The sequence below is a fragment of the Medicago sativa genome, chromosome 3 (genome assembly GCF_051527215.1).
Source record: "Medicago sativa cultivar Bolivia chromosome 3, Bolivia_mono, whole genome shotgun sequence".
Classification (NCBI taxonomy): domain Eukaryota; kingdom Viridiplantae; phylum Streptophyta; class Magnoliopsida; order Fabales; family Fabaceae; genus Medicago; species Medicago sativa.
The window spans coordinates 92722553-92738254 of record NC_140751.1 but is presented as its reverse complement, the minus strand read 5'-3'; the positions used below and the strand labels follow the sequence as shown (position 1 = coordinate 92738254).

The following is a 15702-nucleotide window of genomic DNA, read 5'->3' as shown; positions in this document are numbered from 1 at the left end:
GAGCCTGTGTTTCTTCACCATGTTTTCCCACCCCATACTCCGTATACCAATACTTATTGTTAGCGGCAAACTTGGCAGCAACTAAGTAGCTCATCAGATTTGGTGGCTTGGATGGCAATGGAGGATTCGACACTGCACGAAAGGTTCAATCTGGTGGTTTCAGTGGCGGTGACATTGGTGGGACACTTTGTCGATCATAAGAAATATATGTTTACATTGATCCAGTCCACAACACTACCTTGATCTCCGCTAAAAGGACACAATCGGTTTTCAATATTACTGTCAAACAATCAAGTACAGTAACATAGTACACCTAGGAGATGTGATTACAATCAAGGAAAAAATAGATGGCAGACGGAAAACTTGGCACTAAGCAATTTAAAGAAAATGCATTGAAGTGATAGAGCAAAAATGCCAGATAGAGGAAGGAATTAGAGAGAGGGTAGAACCAATTCCAATCATCATTTTTATGCCCCTCTCTTAATTGATCCTTCTTCTTTATAACAATCTTTTGGCATATTTTCTGTTCACTTTATTCTCTCAACTATTGGATCAGATTACACATGACCATTTTCTCTAATTAATTTGCTGACCCGCTATGATGAGTTAGCATATACTCTATTGGTATCATAACAATGTACCTACAATGACACCCTGATGTCAAAGTAAGGTAGGGTGTATGCAGATAGATAACATTAAGTTGAAAATATCACAAACTATTCTTATACTCTTGCGAACATTTAAAAAGTACTTGGTTATAAATATATTCAAATAAACTCCTCTACATGTCACTCACACATGGATCATGTACATCACAATTTAGTACTATTCTTATCATAAATAATACATTTCAATCAGAAAACATGTTCCCTATTTATTTATTGACAATCCAATTCATTGTGTGTTGCTAAAATCACCCATCAAGAGGATTAAGCACCTGTCCAACAAAGATGATTGTTCCGGTCAAATCATCTCTAATTAGATATAAGAATGGATGGTCAGCCACAAAATCCATTCGAGTTGGACCACGCATAGGTGCACATTGTAGTTCTATAGTTACAGCACTTACCGCAGCAGCTTCAGTGCCTTCTTCATTTACTTCAATGAAAGATTTGTGGAATATATTGGAAACAAAAAGTTCGTGACTCACAGAAGAGTCCACCATTTTTGTCAGCCCACCACCAAAGAATGGTAAAACCACACCTAGCTCCTTTAGCATATCAGAAGTTTCAAGTCCAAATGAAATATTGAACTTCGGAATCCTAAAGTCACCTACTTCCACTTTATCAAGAGGAAGCTTGTGTTGTAGTAATTCAGATTCAGAAGCCACCTTTTCAACCAAAGCTGCCAACCCATCTTTTGCATTTGGAAGAAAAAAGTACATAGTGAATTGACGCTCATCTTTGCCTTGCTTATACGGAAGACCAAGAACTTTAAAACCATCAAAAGCTCTAATAAACTGCTTCTTCTTGCTGGTCATAAAGGGAACCTTGAGTGAGCTGCCATTGAGAAGGTGAAAAACATAGTCTTTCGTTTTGGAAGCATCAAACTTCTCATACCATAGTCCTTTAAAGTACAGTGCATTAGCAAAGATGAGTCTGGTTAAGTTGTGGATTGACCCTTGAGGAAGAATTTCTTTAATAAGACCATTTGTCTCTTTTTCAGCCCATAAATTCACTTCTTTTCTAGCTTCAAAAGCCTTTTAAACAACATCAAATATAAATTAATAGTGCAAAAAAGATCGATTTTCAATTGTAGAATTAAACTTTTTCATGATGTTTTTTGTCATATATTCTGTTGCTAAATTGGTTTGGTACATCACAGATGAATTAACACCTTACAAAAGATCGGTGAGACTGAATTGCAAAACAGACCATTCATCTAATTAGCATAAGACTGATTGTTTACAAAGAAGTTTGTATGATCAGAACACAAAGCATTCATGACACCAAATTAAATATATACAACTTTAAAAATATTGGCAAAACATTTACACTGTCATATTGGCTTTGAAATCAGTAGCCACAGTTTGTTTGAAAGAAGGTTGAAGAGAAAGTGATTGATCAACCCACACACCATTGACAAAAGAGAGGTGAGGTCCACCATTGGGAGCAGCGTCGGAAAGCACAAAGGAAAGGAGTTGAGAGACAAAGTAGTTGAGATGATAGGAGGATTTGGATTGGAGGAAGTCGAGAAGTTGTTGCTGTGTGGGACCCTCAGCGCCGGCAGCAATTATGCTAAGCACAATTTGGAGTGACAAGGGCGAAAACACGACGTTCTTGTCTGATTCTTTTGAGAAGAGAGTGAAAAGTTCGTTTGGTTTGTTATTGATTCACGGAGACGGAGGTCCATTCTTTATTAATGTTTCGGGTTTTTTAACTTAACAAGACTTTCAAACACTACTCTTCTGACACACAAAAAAATGCAGGCTTTTGTTTTGAGTATAATCTACCTTCGTTTTTTTTGTTCTACATACATGAGTACTAACTACCTTGAAGTTAGTATATACTAGTAGTTCAATAGTCAACGCTGCTGTAGCGTGTCGATGTTGGCTGACTTTGACCATTTCTCTCAAATGCTTACAGATTAAATTTGGAAGTTGATTCTAGGTTCAAAAAATTCAAGTTTAAGCAAAGCCCCGTATATAGGGTTGAATAAGTAAAGGGTCTTTTTGTTAACGGGAAGAAATGGTCAAAATACTTTACTATCTTTAGCAAGAGTTTATCAATAAACATGAGATTATTCATATTAGAACAATAATCTAGTTTGTCAAGCATAACAATAATCTAGTTTGTCCCAAAAATTATCGAAAAAATAATTATACAAATATCATTCCTCACAAAAATAAATGTTCTATTTATAGTAATGTATTATAATATTGCAGTAGCTCTAACACGAACATTGTAGGCAAAAGGCCAAAATAATGTGTACTAGCTTCAAAGATGACAAAACACGATGTCATATAATATGTTCATTTTGCCTTACATGGTTATAAGTGAAACAAGTCCAAATTAATCAATTAAATATCACCAGGAGAGGAACCAGAATTATAACTAAAATGAAAGCTCGAAATTGTGAGGAGCTAAGACAAAGGCTGTAATGGGCATAACAGAAGTTCAGAACAATCTAAAAACTAGTTTTGTCACAAAAGCTTTTGATCACTACATATCCAATTAATCTGTATATATAAATATATAAATATAACAGCATATGTAACGCCCACACTAAACGTGTCTAGAAAATTTAACATGTGTATTATCTTAGTACTGGATACATTAAAATTTACAACATAAATTACTTCGAATGAATAATATATACAACAATTCACATTCGTACATCTAATAATACATCACTGTCTATCCAATACATAGTCGTATACACTTAAATCCATATAAATTGCTTGCAACTTCTACGAACGAGCACTTGCTGATTATCCACTCGGCCACATGTCTGCTACATCCTGCTAAACCAACACCTGCTGATCTGAAACAAATAAGGATTGGGATGAGACATAATGTCTCGGTGAGTTCTACCTAATCCTAGGTTGTAGGTAACCTCGGAGAAAGCCTAGGGTCACCACGTGTCTACAATACAACCATTTGGTTGATTATACGTGTGTGGAACATGTGTACCTAGACGGACGTGCATATTAGGGTCGTCATAAGGTTCTACGTATCAGAAGCTGCAAGTCTTGTCTTATATTCTACATGTCATGGTGGTCAAGGGAACCTAAGACCGCTACGTCAAGATACGATAAACGCATCAAGACCTAACCATAAACCATTCATAACATGATCCTGAACTGGACGATCGGGGAGGTACTAAGATCGTCGACAGTGCATCGTCATAATCTTGTCTTGATATATAATCATATACATACTTCCTAGCATAACGTATTCGTATCATATCATGTTCAAGGTCATTCATTATGTTAGAAGTTAGCGTGTAACAAACAACATTATCTTGGTTCGTTTTACGGATTAATTCCGAGTGGAGTAACCCCGAAAATTAATCCCATGACATAACCGGTGAAATTCCTATCTAAGTCTAACATCAGACTCCTCTTAATGTCGTGCGGGCCTACCTTACGAAGCATGTCTCGTCCCCCTAACGTGAACCTCTTGAAATCCCCCTGGCGTGGATCGCAAGAGACACGACATGTTCATATTACTTAGCTTATACATACGTGAAAACTTATAACTTATACATACTTGAATAATTGCCACGGATCCATAACCTATCCATATAGCGTTAACTTAATACATGTTCATTCTTATTCATAGGTGATCTAACATACTTAGCTTGCTTAATAACATACTTGTTCTCGACTATCTACGTCGAGGCTCTATGGTTTATCCCCAATACTTAGAGCTCAGCTTACTACCCGGCATGATTCGTATTATAAATACTCTCGTGTGCCATGCTTCGCCAATTCTAATATAATACTTACCCCTTAATGCTTTTATAAAATGGCTTGAAACATTAACAAGGGGATATTGCTTGGAGGGATTTGCATTTATAAGAAACCATTGAAAAACTGAACAAAAAACGGCCATTGCTTTCCCAGAACGAGTCAAACGCACATTTCTATGGTGTCCATATCGCCCTAGCGGGATACTGTTCGCCCTGGCAAGCTCCCAGCTCGAAATCATTGCTTTCTGTTTCAAATTTCCCGCCCTGGCGAGATTTGGCGTGCCCGACGAGCTGTGACAGTATAGAACGTGAAAAACAGCAGTTTTGTCCAAAAACCTCCAAATCAAATGACCCAATGCATAATTCAAGCCTAAGAATCATAGAAATACTGAAAAACACTTAAGATTGCAAGTATTAACAAGATTAACTAGCATGGCATGGAGAAAGGGGGAAATTCATAACCTAGAATCTCATATTTTCTTTCATGAATAACCACATAATCCCAATGGTGGGTTCTATCTAAGAACTCACCTATGATCTCTGCAATTGAACAAGTTCCAAGCCTCAACTTCCACTTCACACAAACCAAACCCTAGCTTCTTGAATCTCTTGCTCAACATTGCTTCTAACATCCAAACTTAACACCACTTCTTCTACTTTCCACATGTGAAACTCACTAGCTTGAATATTCCTTAAATGGTGTTGAACTTCAGATTCATAGATGGAAAGGGAGAATTTAAGCTTATCTAGTAACTAATCCATCAAGAGGATTCCACAATTTAGCTTGCATGTTGATTTAGAGGGTTAGATGATGATTTGTGGTGGGTTAGGGTGAAGGAAGAGGGAGGTCGAATTCTAGAGAGGGAAGGAGAGCACAATTCTGATATGTGTAGTCTAGAGAGAGGATGTTCCAACCAACCAGAATGAAGTGTTTTGAGACAAAAACACACTTATATACTCCTTACATGCAATTACCATTTTGCCCTTGGTCTTAAATGTTCTTAACCTGACACTAATAACTGAACCCGCGTGTAAACTACTGACACTGCACCATTAAACATTCCCCGTTGTAATGAATTCCATGAATATTTTTCCACTGGCACGTCCAACTCTTAAAACTCCCATAGCTGACTTGTGGGATGTTACAACATATCATTACAGCTTGTTTGAAATTAACCCTAAAATAAAAACAACAATATATAAATATAATTACAGTTTACCTACCTTACTTGAATGTGAGTAATCACTTTGATAGTTACAAGCATAAATAGAATCTGTTTTAAACTACCAAATTAGAAAACCCAAGTTACCATAAATTATGGATCAAACATGAAGAATACTGTTAGCAATAGACCTCTTATTGCGAGGACCTATTCTAGTAGAAATCCCATTAATACAATTGGGCCTGGTGAGACAGAAAATGTGCAACTCAAAATAGTAGTCTGTTACTCTGTTTATTTATTTAAGTGTGGAATTTCTTAAGTATATGAAATGAACCAATTGGTTTGGGAGAGGGAAAGCTCTCAATTTCCTTTCATTTGTTTATTTTTGTAATTGTAGTAAATCTATAGTGAACTGTCAAAAACTACATCCGTGCAGTCATGAGTTTAATTCCATTGCAGCAGTAATGAGCATCATTGCTTATGCAAGCTAGTAATGCAGGAACAACAGAAAATTGTGTAATCATAACCTATATTGATTTAGCATTGACACAGTTAGATAACCTTAGTACACAAATCAATGAAAAGTAAATATGGAATCAATCCATTTGTGGTAATAATGAAATAAGCAGAAAGTAGAATTTCTGAGAGAAGAGAGCTAATGACTAATAAAAAAACTTTTGAAGATGATATTGCTAAAGATACACAAAAGGCTAAAGACAAAGCATTACTAAGATATACATAAATACCAAAACAAATAGAAAATCTCATAAAAGATGCATATAAAAAAATTAAGTTATTATTGTTCATAAGGTGAGAAGAGAAACTAAAATCTTTATTCATTATTTCATTTCAGTGTTGTCGTTAGTAATCCCGTAATCAGGAACTATTTCTATTTTCCCTTTGATCAACATGACTTTTTCTGAGTTTCTTTTCCAACTCCAACCTTTTCGCTTCTTACTCTTATGAATGAACGGTAGTCTTATGGTTTGGTATATAAGAGATTGTTCATAGTTTTTTGTAGACAGTCAAATAGGTTCAATACATTCTGTATAACTAAAATCCTTCGTTATAGGATGAAGCGCGAATAACAGTTCAAGACAGTAGTTATAGGATGAAGTTGCAAACCTCGTCAGCATTGTGAAAAACAGAACACGAGACAGGAATGAGGGTCATCTCTTTAGTAAAATGTGTGATTCCAAGCAGGCTCTTAATCTGTTGAAGGGGGACAATTATAGAAGATCCAGCCATAAACCCAACAAGGATTGCCTTAAATAGAAAATCAATAATAAATCCTAGTCTGCAACATAATCATTTAACATGAGGACTTTTTATTTTTTTCACTTTCAAAATTAATGAAAAGTAAAACAAAATGTAGTGGTAGTGATTGCCTAGAATTCCAAGAGCTGCTTGAAAGAGATCAGCAAAGAATTTTGAAGTAAATACTAGCTAAATAAAGAGATCAGGTTGTGTTGTGGAAGATGCTTCCTAAGAGCATGGCTCCCACTATAAGATCCCTTGAGACTCCACGAACAACGTAAACAAGTGGTGGAGCAAATCTAGAATCCGAAACATATATGCAAAAAAATCTGTTAGAATTAAAGACGTTAATTTTCGCTCACAAATCTATTAGAATCAAAGGCATTCATTTTCGCTCGCACTGTGATTTAAATTTTAAATCCATTAAAATTTATATAGATTTATAGAACTAGCTATTAAATCCAAAAAGCTCTGGACCTGTCATATAGCACTTCAACATGCATGCAAAACATAATTCTGCAGCTCATGGACTATAGGAAAGCACCAATCCACCATCAGAAAATCTCCTCAAGGGTAAAAGAATATCAAACAAAACTAAACTGTGCACCTGACTCATTTCAAAAATTAGAAAAAACCGTAACAATGGACTAAGATCTTCCAGATTTGAAACTACCATCTTCATCTAATCTCTGGTGAAGACCATAGTCTATGAGCTTGAAATCAGTAGCAGCACAAAATCTATATCTTTCTTATTGGGCTTTATCTTCAAAATCTATAGTGAGGAAAACTATCAACTGAATTTCATCCAAAAAACCAACATAACTTGCCCGGTGCATCTTCACATAAAAATACAGTACAGCTTCATAAGGAGAGGAAAACATAATCTAAACATAAGGATAACAGTACATTCCGAAACACTAAGCACTTACAACTACCGAAACCAACCTTACTTCATGTGTTCTAAACATTCTATATGAAATGTTTTGCTCCACACCCTCAAAGATTGACTCAGTCCAGTAATGAAGTAACAAATCTCAATCATTTGGTCAGAATCATAATCATTTGGAAGGCACAGGGGCTTTGAAGTGCCATGATCTTAAAAGTTTCATGAATGTCATTGTATAAATATAAACAAAATCTAGATCCAGAAAAAATTTCACCAAAACTTAACAAATATGGAAGACATGAAGGTTCTCACTCCAAAAGTAATAGCAATGAAATATTGTACAACCAAAACTTAGTCGAGATAGTTGAATGAAGCTACATAAATAGAGTGTAACATAGTTAATAAATGCCTTCGTAATGTTTCTTTAGTAACGAAAATAAACCATGTCTTAGTTGAAAGGGACATTGCATAACACATGCAACGGTCGGGGTTCGAACCTCAGATACGCCACTAGTAATGAGTATCTTGTAATAAAGGCTGGAAGAAGTAACATTTTTGATATATTACTAAAGAAAAAATGTAAATGTAGTAATCAACCTGTTTTGATAAATATTAGTGTCCACTGTCATCAACCTGTTTTCATTTTTTTTTTTGAAGTAATCAACCTGTTTTAATGTTACCACTATTATCCTACTGAATCTCTATCCTTCATATTATTTTTAGATGTTATTCCCTCAAAAAAAAAAAAAAAAAACTTAGCGAGCGTTAGACATCATTTGTTGTTAAAGAAATTGAAGTCTGTCAATACACAATATGAACTCTTCAAAAAGAAACTTCTAAACATATTTCCATATGGAAAAGTAGGTTCATCGTCTCTTAACATTACCATTTTATTAACATTGTGGTATTAGGAAAAATAAGCTGAAAATGTCATAACCTATTTATATACGCGTACAAACACAGAAGTAATTATATGTTAGAAAATATCATACTTATTTCTATACTCTTGCAAACATCAAAAACAGTACTATAAATAAACTCATCTAAAGTCATCCCTTAATACATGTAACTCACACATACATCATATCCAAGTATAGTACTGTCTTCATCATAAACACATTTGATCTATTAGAAAATAAGTTTACTATTTATCAATGGGTGGGCCAATATAGTGTGGTTCCCTAAGATCACCCAACAAGAGGATTGAGCACCTGTCCAACAAAGATGATTGTTCCAGTCAAATCTTCTCTAATCATAAACAAGAAAGGGTGGTCAGCTACAAAGTCTAGTCGAGGTGGAATACTCATGGCGCTCCTTAACAATATAGATGCAGCAGTTGCCGCAGCAGCTTCAGTGCCTTCTTCATTCACTTCAATGAAAGACTTGTGAAATATATTGGAAACACAAAGGTTTTGACTCACTGAAGAGTTCACCATTTTTGTGAGACCTCCACCAGAGAAAGGTAAAACCACACCTAGCTCCTTTAGCATATCAGAAGTTTCAAGTCCAAATGAAATATTGAACTTCGGAATCCTAAAGTCACCTACTTCCACTTTTTCAAGAGGAAGCTTGTGTTGCAGTAGCTCAGATTCAGAAGCCACCTTTTCAACCAATGCTGCCAACCCATCTTTTGCATTTGGAAGAAAAAAGTACATTGTGAATTGACGCTTATCTTCGCCTTGCTTATAAGGAAGACCAAGAACTTTAAAACCATCAAAAGCTCTAATAAACTGCTTCTTTTTGCTGGTCATGAAAGGAACCTTGACTGGGCTACCATTCAAAAGGTGAAACTCGTAGTCTTTCGTTTTTGAAGCATCAAACTTATCATTCCACGCTCCTTTGAAGTATAGTGCATTGGCAAAGATGAGCCGGGTTGCGTTGTTGACCGACCCAAGAGGAAGAAGTTCTTTAATAAGGCCATTTGTCTCTTTGTCAGCCCATGAATTCACTTCATTGGTCACTTCAACAGCCTTTAAACCATATCAAATTTAAAAAATCAATTATGCATATAAATAAGTTGAGTAATTTTCACAAGTATTGCAATAGAAGAATTGAACATTTTGTTGGTGTATTTTTCATGCATTACAAGCTAAATTAGTTGGATACTAGAAAACAGCAAAGGAGTAAACTCAGTGAAGTTGTGTTGATCAAACGTTTTCATAGAATTTGATATAATAGCTGTTCTAAAATAAATCATTTTAGTCAGAGAGTTGTATGCTAAAAGATCATGTAAGTTGCTCCCTCTTTAGTACTACAAAAATTTAAGTGGCTTTCAATTCAAACTGTGAAGAGCCATTGTAGCAGGGAATTGCAGAACTTGCTTGACATATTGTTTACACTCCTTTTTGCTTGATATACATTTACGAAGGAAAGACAAACAGGTATAGGCTGATTTATTTGAATAACATAAAGGTTTGTCACATGGATGAAATTGCTTATGATCAATTTAGAGTCATGAAGTTGTACTAATAGAATTCAAAGCAATTCTCATACCTCCAAATATATACCACAGCTTTCATTAAGATAGAAAAACATTCTAATGGTCTGTTTGTCAAGCACAGTAAGCCAGCTTAGCTTATAAGCTTATATGAATGAAAAGGACTCATTCGATAACTATCATTTTCTCATGGGCTTATAACTTATTGTTACTAGCTCATAGTGTTTTTCGATAAGCTAATTCAAGTTATTTATAGCTTACGTGTTTGGTTTGAGCTGATCATGATAAGCATTTGTGCAATAAGCTACAAATAAGTTGTTTACCGAGATAGACCCTAAATCTTAAAAGCTTATCATTTTTACTCTCAAATCTACACATGTTATCTTAATTGAAAAAACAAAATTAATTATTAACTAAACATATTTTGATGTCATTTCATAGAAACATACCTTGTTCTGGAAATCAACGGAAGACAAAGCTGCTTTAAAATCAGTGGCGACGATTTGTTGGAAGGAAGGTTGAAGAGAAAGGGTTTGATCAACCCACACGCCGTCGACGAAAGAGAGGAGAGGACCGCCGGCGGGAGCAGCGTCGGAGAGGATGACGGAAACGAGCTGAGAAGCGAAGTAGTTGAGATGATCGGTGGATTTGGATTGGAGGAAGTTGAAAAGTTCCTGTTGCGTGGGACCCTCAGAACCAGAAGCGATTATGCTTAACACAACTTGGAGTGAGAGTGGCGAAAACACGATGTTGTTGTCTGATTCTTTGGAGAAGAGATGTTTTGCGACGCTGAGTGATACGTTGGTTTGGTTGGCTATTGATTCACGAAGATCCATTCTTTCTTGTTTCGATTTTAAAATTGAGTAAAAACGGTTTTGAGTTTTGAGTGATATCTATCTACTTTGAAGTTGAAGTTGGTTATTAAATAGTGCTACCGGTTGTTTCTTACTATGCGATGCCGTGGTGTATGTGTCGCAACCATGTCGGTATTGACGTGTTGACCTGTTGTTACTTTGTTATTTTGCTTACGGATTAAGTTTGGAATTAGATACTGCTCATTTTCTAGGCTTTCAAAACCACCTCCAAAAACTTTTCTCGTTTGGCTCTCCAATATATCCAAGGTCCTATAAATATACATAGGTTAATGTTAACTTGTGCCCCAAAGCACATGTTAAGATACTCATTATAGAAATACATATATCAAAAGGCGTACATTCAACTTTTTAAAAGTTGTTATATTGTGTTTTTCAATGCAACATTGTTCTATTTAGGTTGCTTAACATGTGCCCTAAGGGCACAAGTTAACATGACCCATATACATATGATAGTTTTTTTTAGGAAAGATATACATATGATAGTTATCTATGGTATCTATGTTTTTCAAAAAAGTAAATAATTATCAAATCTCTATTTAAGGGGCTTAAAGATATTAGGGTTTTTTTTTTGTTGGGGTTTGAACCCCGGATCTTGCATATTTTTATGCATTGTCCATACCAACTGAGCTAAGCTCACGATGACAGAGATATTAGGGGTTAATGAGAAGGTCGTTATTTTTTTCATCTTACGAACTTTTCGCACGCTCAATTCAAATTCTTATATGTGAAATATTTCAACGTTTTTTAGAGGTTTTATGGGGTTTTTATGCAGTTCAGATTCTAAAATCCGAACTGCATAGGATGCATGAGAAGCTCATAGAGTGGAAGAAAAAAAACAGTCTAAGGAAAAACATTCAAGCTTGTCAATAAAGAAGGAAAGCCCATATTTTAGAAAATTGCTTTTCTGACAAAGAATACTTCCAATTGACACAAGTAAATGACCAAAATACCCCCAGCGGTAGTTAACTACCGCTGGTTAATACGCCGGCAGTTAACAACCGCTGGCTTCCAGCGGCAGTTAACTACCGCTCACACCAGTTACAGAACCAGTGCAGTCTGCACTAATTTTTCCCAGGAAATGTGTCGGGAGGTGCAAAGCTACTAGGATTTTTGGGAGGATACAATCCATCCAAGATGTAGTTGTAACGGTCCTCGCTCGCATATACCTCAATGTATTTGCTTCTATGCTCTTTCAACTCTTGAATAAGTGCTCTCCGCACCATAACATTGTTGGAACAAAATGTGTTTAACAATGAACCTTAAAGAGTTTTGATGATAACAAGGTATTAAAAATTGTAAATTGGACTAGCTAATATTTGTTCAAGTGTACAGGACCATAATTATAAAGTTACATCATCATTGGTTCTGAATGAGCAAATAAAGAGCAAAAGAAAATTAAGCTTAGATGATTCTGAAGGCAAAGCGCTCCTGAAGTCAAGCTGCTCCTGAAGAAATAGCGCTCCTGAAGTAAAGCTGCTCCTGAAGAATAGTGCTTCTGAAGACAAGAGGTCCAGAAGCCACATCATCAGAAGCTGCAGAAGTCATATCATCAGAAGCTGCATCATCAGAAGCTGCCTCATCAGAAGATATTTCACCAGAAGCTGAATCTCAACTGGATTTACAAAAGATTCAAGAATTGAAGAATTATCAATGCAAAAGCTGTCTATTGGATTCGAAAACACAAACAAAGGATTAGTGGAATTTTGCAACGGTCATTTCAAAGGTGTTTGAAGGCTTGTGCTTGCAATTTGGACGAAAGCGTTGACATTGTACTTTGTACGAATTGTACAACCACGTTCTCCACTACTCTGTTTTGTGTCCACGCTTCAAGACAAGAAAACAGCTCCAGAATACGGTCTCGCCTGCATATATGTTCCTTTGGATAAGGAATGGATTTCAAATTGGTTCTTCATAGGACAACAACCAAATCAGGCAAAATATCATTGGTGAAAGATCAAGCTTCAACAACGACTCTTTGGTGTGCTGGCAATTTCACAACGTCTCTTTCACACCTCTATATAAAGGAGTGAAGACCTAGAGTTTTGGTAATGCAAGAACGCTGAAAAAAAAGACTCACAAGATTTTCACAAGTACCAAACCTCTGCTGAAATTGTTCTGCATTCACTTAGAATTTCTGTGTCTCAAAGTCATATCTTAGAAATTCTTAAGTCCATTGAGTCTGTATCTGATTTGTATTGTGAGCACCTCTGATTGTATATCAAGTGTTCAACCTTAAACAATTTTCTGTGTAATTTTGTTTAGTTAGGAAGTCTCTTGCAGTTGTGCTTGAGCAGGAAGTCTCTTGATTGTGTTCTTGAGCAAAGGAAGTCTCTTGCTTGTGTGCTTGAGCATTGGAAGTCTCTTGCTTGTGTGCTTGAGCATTTGTAATCAGATATTACTCATAGTGAAATCTCCTTGGAAGTGCAAGGGGGACTGGACTACTTCCGGTTTGTGGAAGGAACCAGTATAATTGCTTTGTGTCGTTCTTCTTCTCTCTCTCTGTTTTATTCCGCTGCATTTAGATTCTGATTATCACTTCAGAAGCTGTCTCACCTAGCTTCTGATCAGTGTGTTCAGTTTTTAGGAGAAACGAAGAATTTTTAAAAACACAATTCAACCCCCCTTCTTGTGTTTTTCTCACCTTCAAACATGACTTTCTTGCGTCAAATCCAAGGCTTCCGCTATAGCCCTAAACCCACAATACCCGTCACCAATAACATCCACAACTCTCTCAATGTATGGTCTCATGAATTTTGGCATGTAATACATGGGATTGGATGGATCATAACTTGTTGAAACCAAGCTAGGCTTAGGAACCGGACTCAGAGAAATGTCAATGCGAGCACCTTTTCTTTTAGTTTGTGAAGATTTTTTCCATGGTGAAGATTGACTTTCCGGATGTTGTGAATCAATAGTCTCCCACGAAGATGGGATCCTACGTGTAGTTTTGATTGTTTTGGGAGCTCCTTTGGTTGCCACCTTTCTTGGAGGTGGTGACAACAATGTGGTCTCCGGAAACGCTAACAACCGCAAAGCCTCTTTGATTTCTAGTTTCATTTGGAACGGAACTCTTTGGAGACGTTCTTGGATACCACGCCACTAATATTAACCACTTTTTTTTCAATTATAGCTCTGATTAATACTACTCTCAAATCAATATCTTCCACTTTGCATTTATGGTAATGGTGAATGCACCAATAGCTGACGAAGACTTTTAAAACTATTTATCTCTCTCCTTCACTTATATAGTTTTCTTAATATTTGTAAAATAATCAAATGGCTCACTTAATTTGAGGTGAAGGAAGTACCTCCCTCACATGGATTACAGCCTCCATCTCAGATCTTAGCCAAAAACTCCTTCCGCGTAGCATTTATTCCAATATTCCGTCATCACCTTAAGATTTCTCATCTTCGTGAGTTTTGTTCAACACTCATATTAAGATGTGGGCTAAATTACACCAAAAGTCATTTAAATTATTTAATTGTAACAAATTGATCTTTTAAATTTTTCCGTATCGCTTGCGTCCTTTAAGTTATTTAATTGTAACAAGTTAATCATTTAAGTATTTTTCGTAATACTTAGATACTTTAAGTTATTTAATTGTAGATTTTAAGCCCCAAATAACTTACATTTTAAGATCTAAAATACCCCCAAATTGTTACGGCTAAATAACTTAACTAATTGGTACATAAAAAGCTTAAAGGACCAACTTTTTACAATTAACATAAAGGACCCAAGTGGTACGGAAAAAAACTTAAAGGACTAATTTGTTACAATTAAATAACTTAAGGGACCTCTAGTTTAATTTAGCTTAAGATGTGAGTTGTCCAAAATATTTATAAAGCTAAAAATAATTTTTTTGTCCAGAAGGTCAAATTTTTATTTTTCAGAAATTATTAGCTTTCCGTAAAAAAAATGAATTTTTTTAATAACTCGGATTTTAGTTTTCCAAAATGAAAAAGTTTATAAAAAATTAGAGGATTGAAACAAATTAATACTAATAAATAATGGTATTCAATTACAATAGTTGGCAACCAAAATGGTATCTAAATTTTATTTTTTTTTTAGCAAAGGAAAAATTACTGCATTTCATTCATAAATAGAGAATACAAGGTAGTAGGAACATCATAAAAGACATGGGGGCTAGGATACGATAGAGCAGCTCTAGCAATGCTATGAGTCACACTATTTGCTTGCCTCCTAATAAACGACACTACATAGTCGGGATTACTTAACAAGAGAGTTTTGCATTCAGAAACTAAATCATCAATTTCATTAAGAGGAAGATTGGTGTTTCCTAGTAGATCAACCAAGAGCTTACTATCTGTTTCGAATGCAACATGGCGGAGGTCTTTGGAGATGGCCATTTTGAGAGATTCCAAGAGACCTATAGCTTCAGCTTCCAAAACAGTGGCCGACAAAAGTTTGAAATCTGACTTACCGAAGAGAAGGTTTCCAGAAGAGTCACGGAAGCATAAACCATAACACATTACCGAATTACCATTGAAGAGGGCTGCATCAACATTGCACTTGATTGTGCCGTGAGGAGGCCTTTCCCAGGCAGGGGGGCTGTTCGACGTGGTGCTCCGAATGTTTGGCTTTATGGACGCAACTCCATTCATGAAGGACTTCTTGGGCGCGAGTGACTGTGTGAGTTGGAGTAGTGTCAT

General features: G+C 35.9%; 3 protein-coding genes and 1 long non-coding RNA gene across 4 annotated transcripts; all 4 read right to left on the bottom strand.

The window, feature by feature from the left end:
• Positions 1-707: 707 nt before the first annotated feature.
• Positions 708-2458, bottom strand: LOC146942027 (serpin-ZX-like). Its single transcript, XM_085755989.1, has 2 exons — positions 2077-2458; positions 708-1699 (listed from the first exon to the last, which is right to left on the bottom strand). The coding sequence occupies exons 1-2, from the start codon at positions 2104-2106 to the stop codon at positions 914-916; spliced, it is 816 nt and encodes a 271-aa protein (XP_085612115.1). The 5' UTR covers positions 2107-2458; the 3' UTR covers positions 708-913.
• A 697-nt stretch (positions 2459-3155) lies between these two features.
• On the bottom strand, positions 3156-4931 carry LOC146942026 (uncharacterized). The gene is made up of 2 exons (XR_015032556.1): positions 4451-4931; positions 3156-3483 (listed from the first exon to the last, which is right to left on the bottom strand). It is a non-coding gene; the product is annotated as an uncharacterized LOC146942026 (long non-coding RNA).
• Positions 4932-8591: 3660 nt separating this feature from the next.
• On the bottom strand, positions 8592-11040 carry LOC146942025 (serpin-ZX-like). The gene is made up of 2 exons (XM_085755987.1): positions 10606-11040; positions 8592-9689 (listed from the first exon to the last, which is right to left on the bottom strand). Exons 1-2 carry the CDS (start codon positions 10990-10992, stop codon positions 8907-8909), a joined length of 1170 nt encoding a protein of 389 aa, XP_085612113.1. The 5' UTR covers positions 10993-11040; the 3' UTR covers positions 8592-8906.
• A 4071-nt stretch (positions 11041-15111) lies between these two features.
• LOC146942024 (uncharacterized) lies at positions 15112-15702 on the bottom strand. The gene has a single exon (XM_085750002.1). The coding sequence runs from the start codon at positions 15700-15702 to the stop codon at positions 15112-15114; it is 591 nt and encodes a 196-aa protein (XP_085606128.1).

Bases quoted from the DNA above. Each gene is read 5' to 3' on its own strand.
- LOC146942027 (XM_085755989.1), bottom strand. From the start codon at position 2,106: ATGGTGGACCTCACCTCTCTTTTGTCAATG. The intron at 1,700-2,076 runs GTGTGTGGGTTG...GTTGTTTAAAAG, and splicing joins TCACCTCTCTTTTGTCAATG to GCTTTTGAAGCTAGAAAAGA.
- LOC146942025 (XM_085755987.1), bottom strand. From the start codon at position 10,992: ATGGATCTTCGTGAATCAATAGCCAACCAAACCAACGTATCACTCAGC. The intron at 9,690-10,605 runs GTATGTTTCTAT...TATGGTTTAAAG, and splicing joins CCGTTGATTTCCAGAACAAG to GCTGTTGAAGTGACCAATGA.
- LOC146942024 (XM_085750002.1), bottom strand. From the start codon at position 15,702: ATGACACTACTCCAACTCACACAGTCACTCGCGCCCAAGAAGTCCTTC.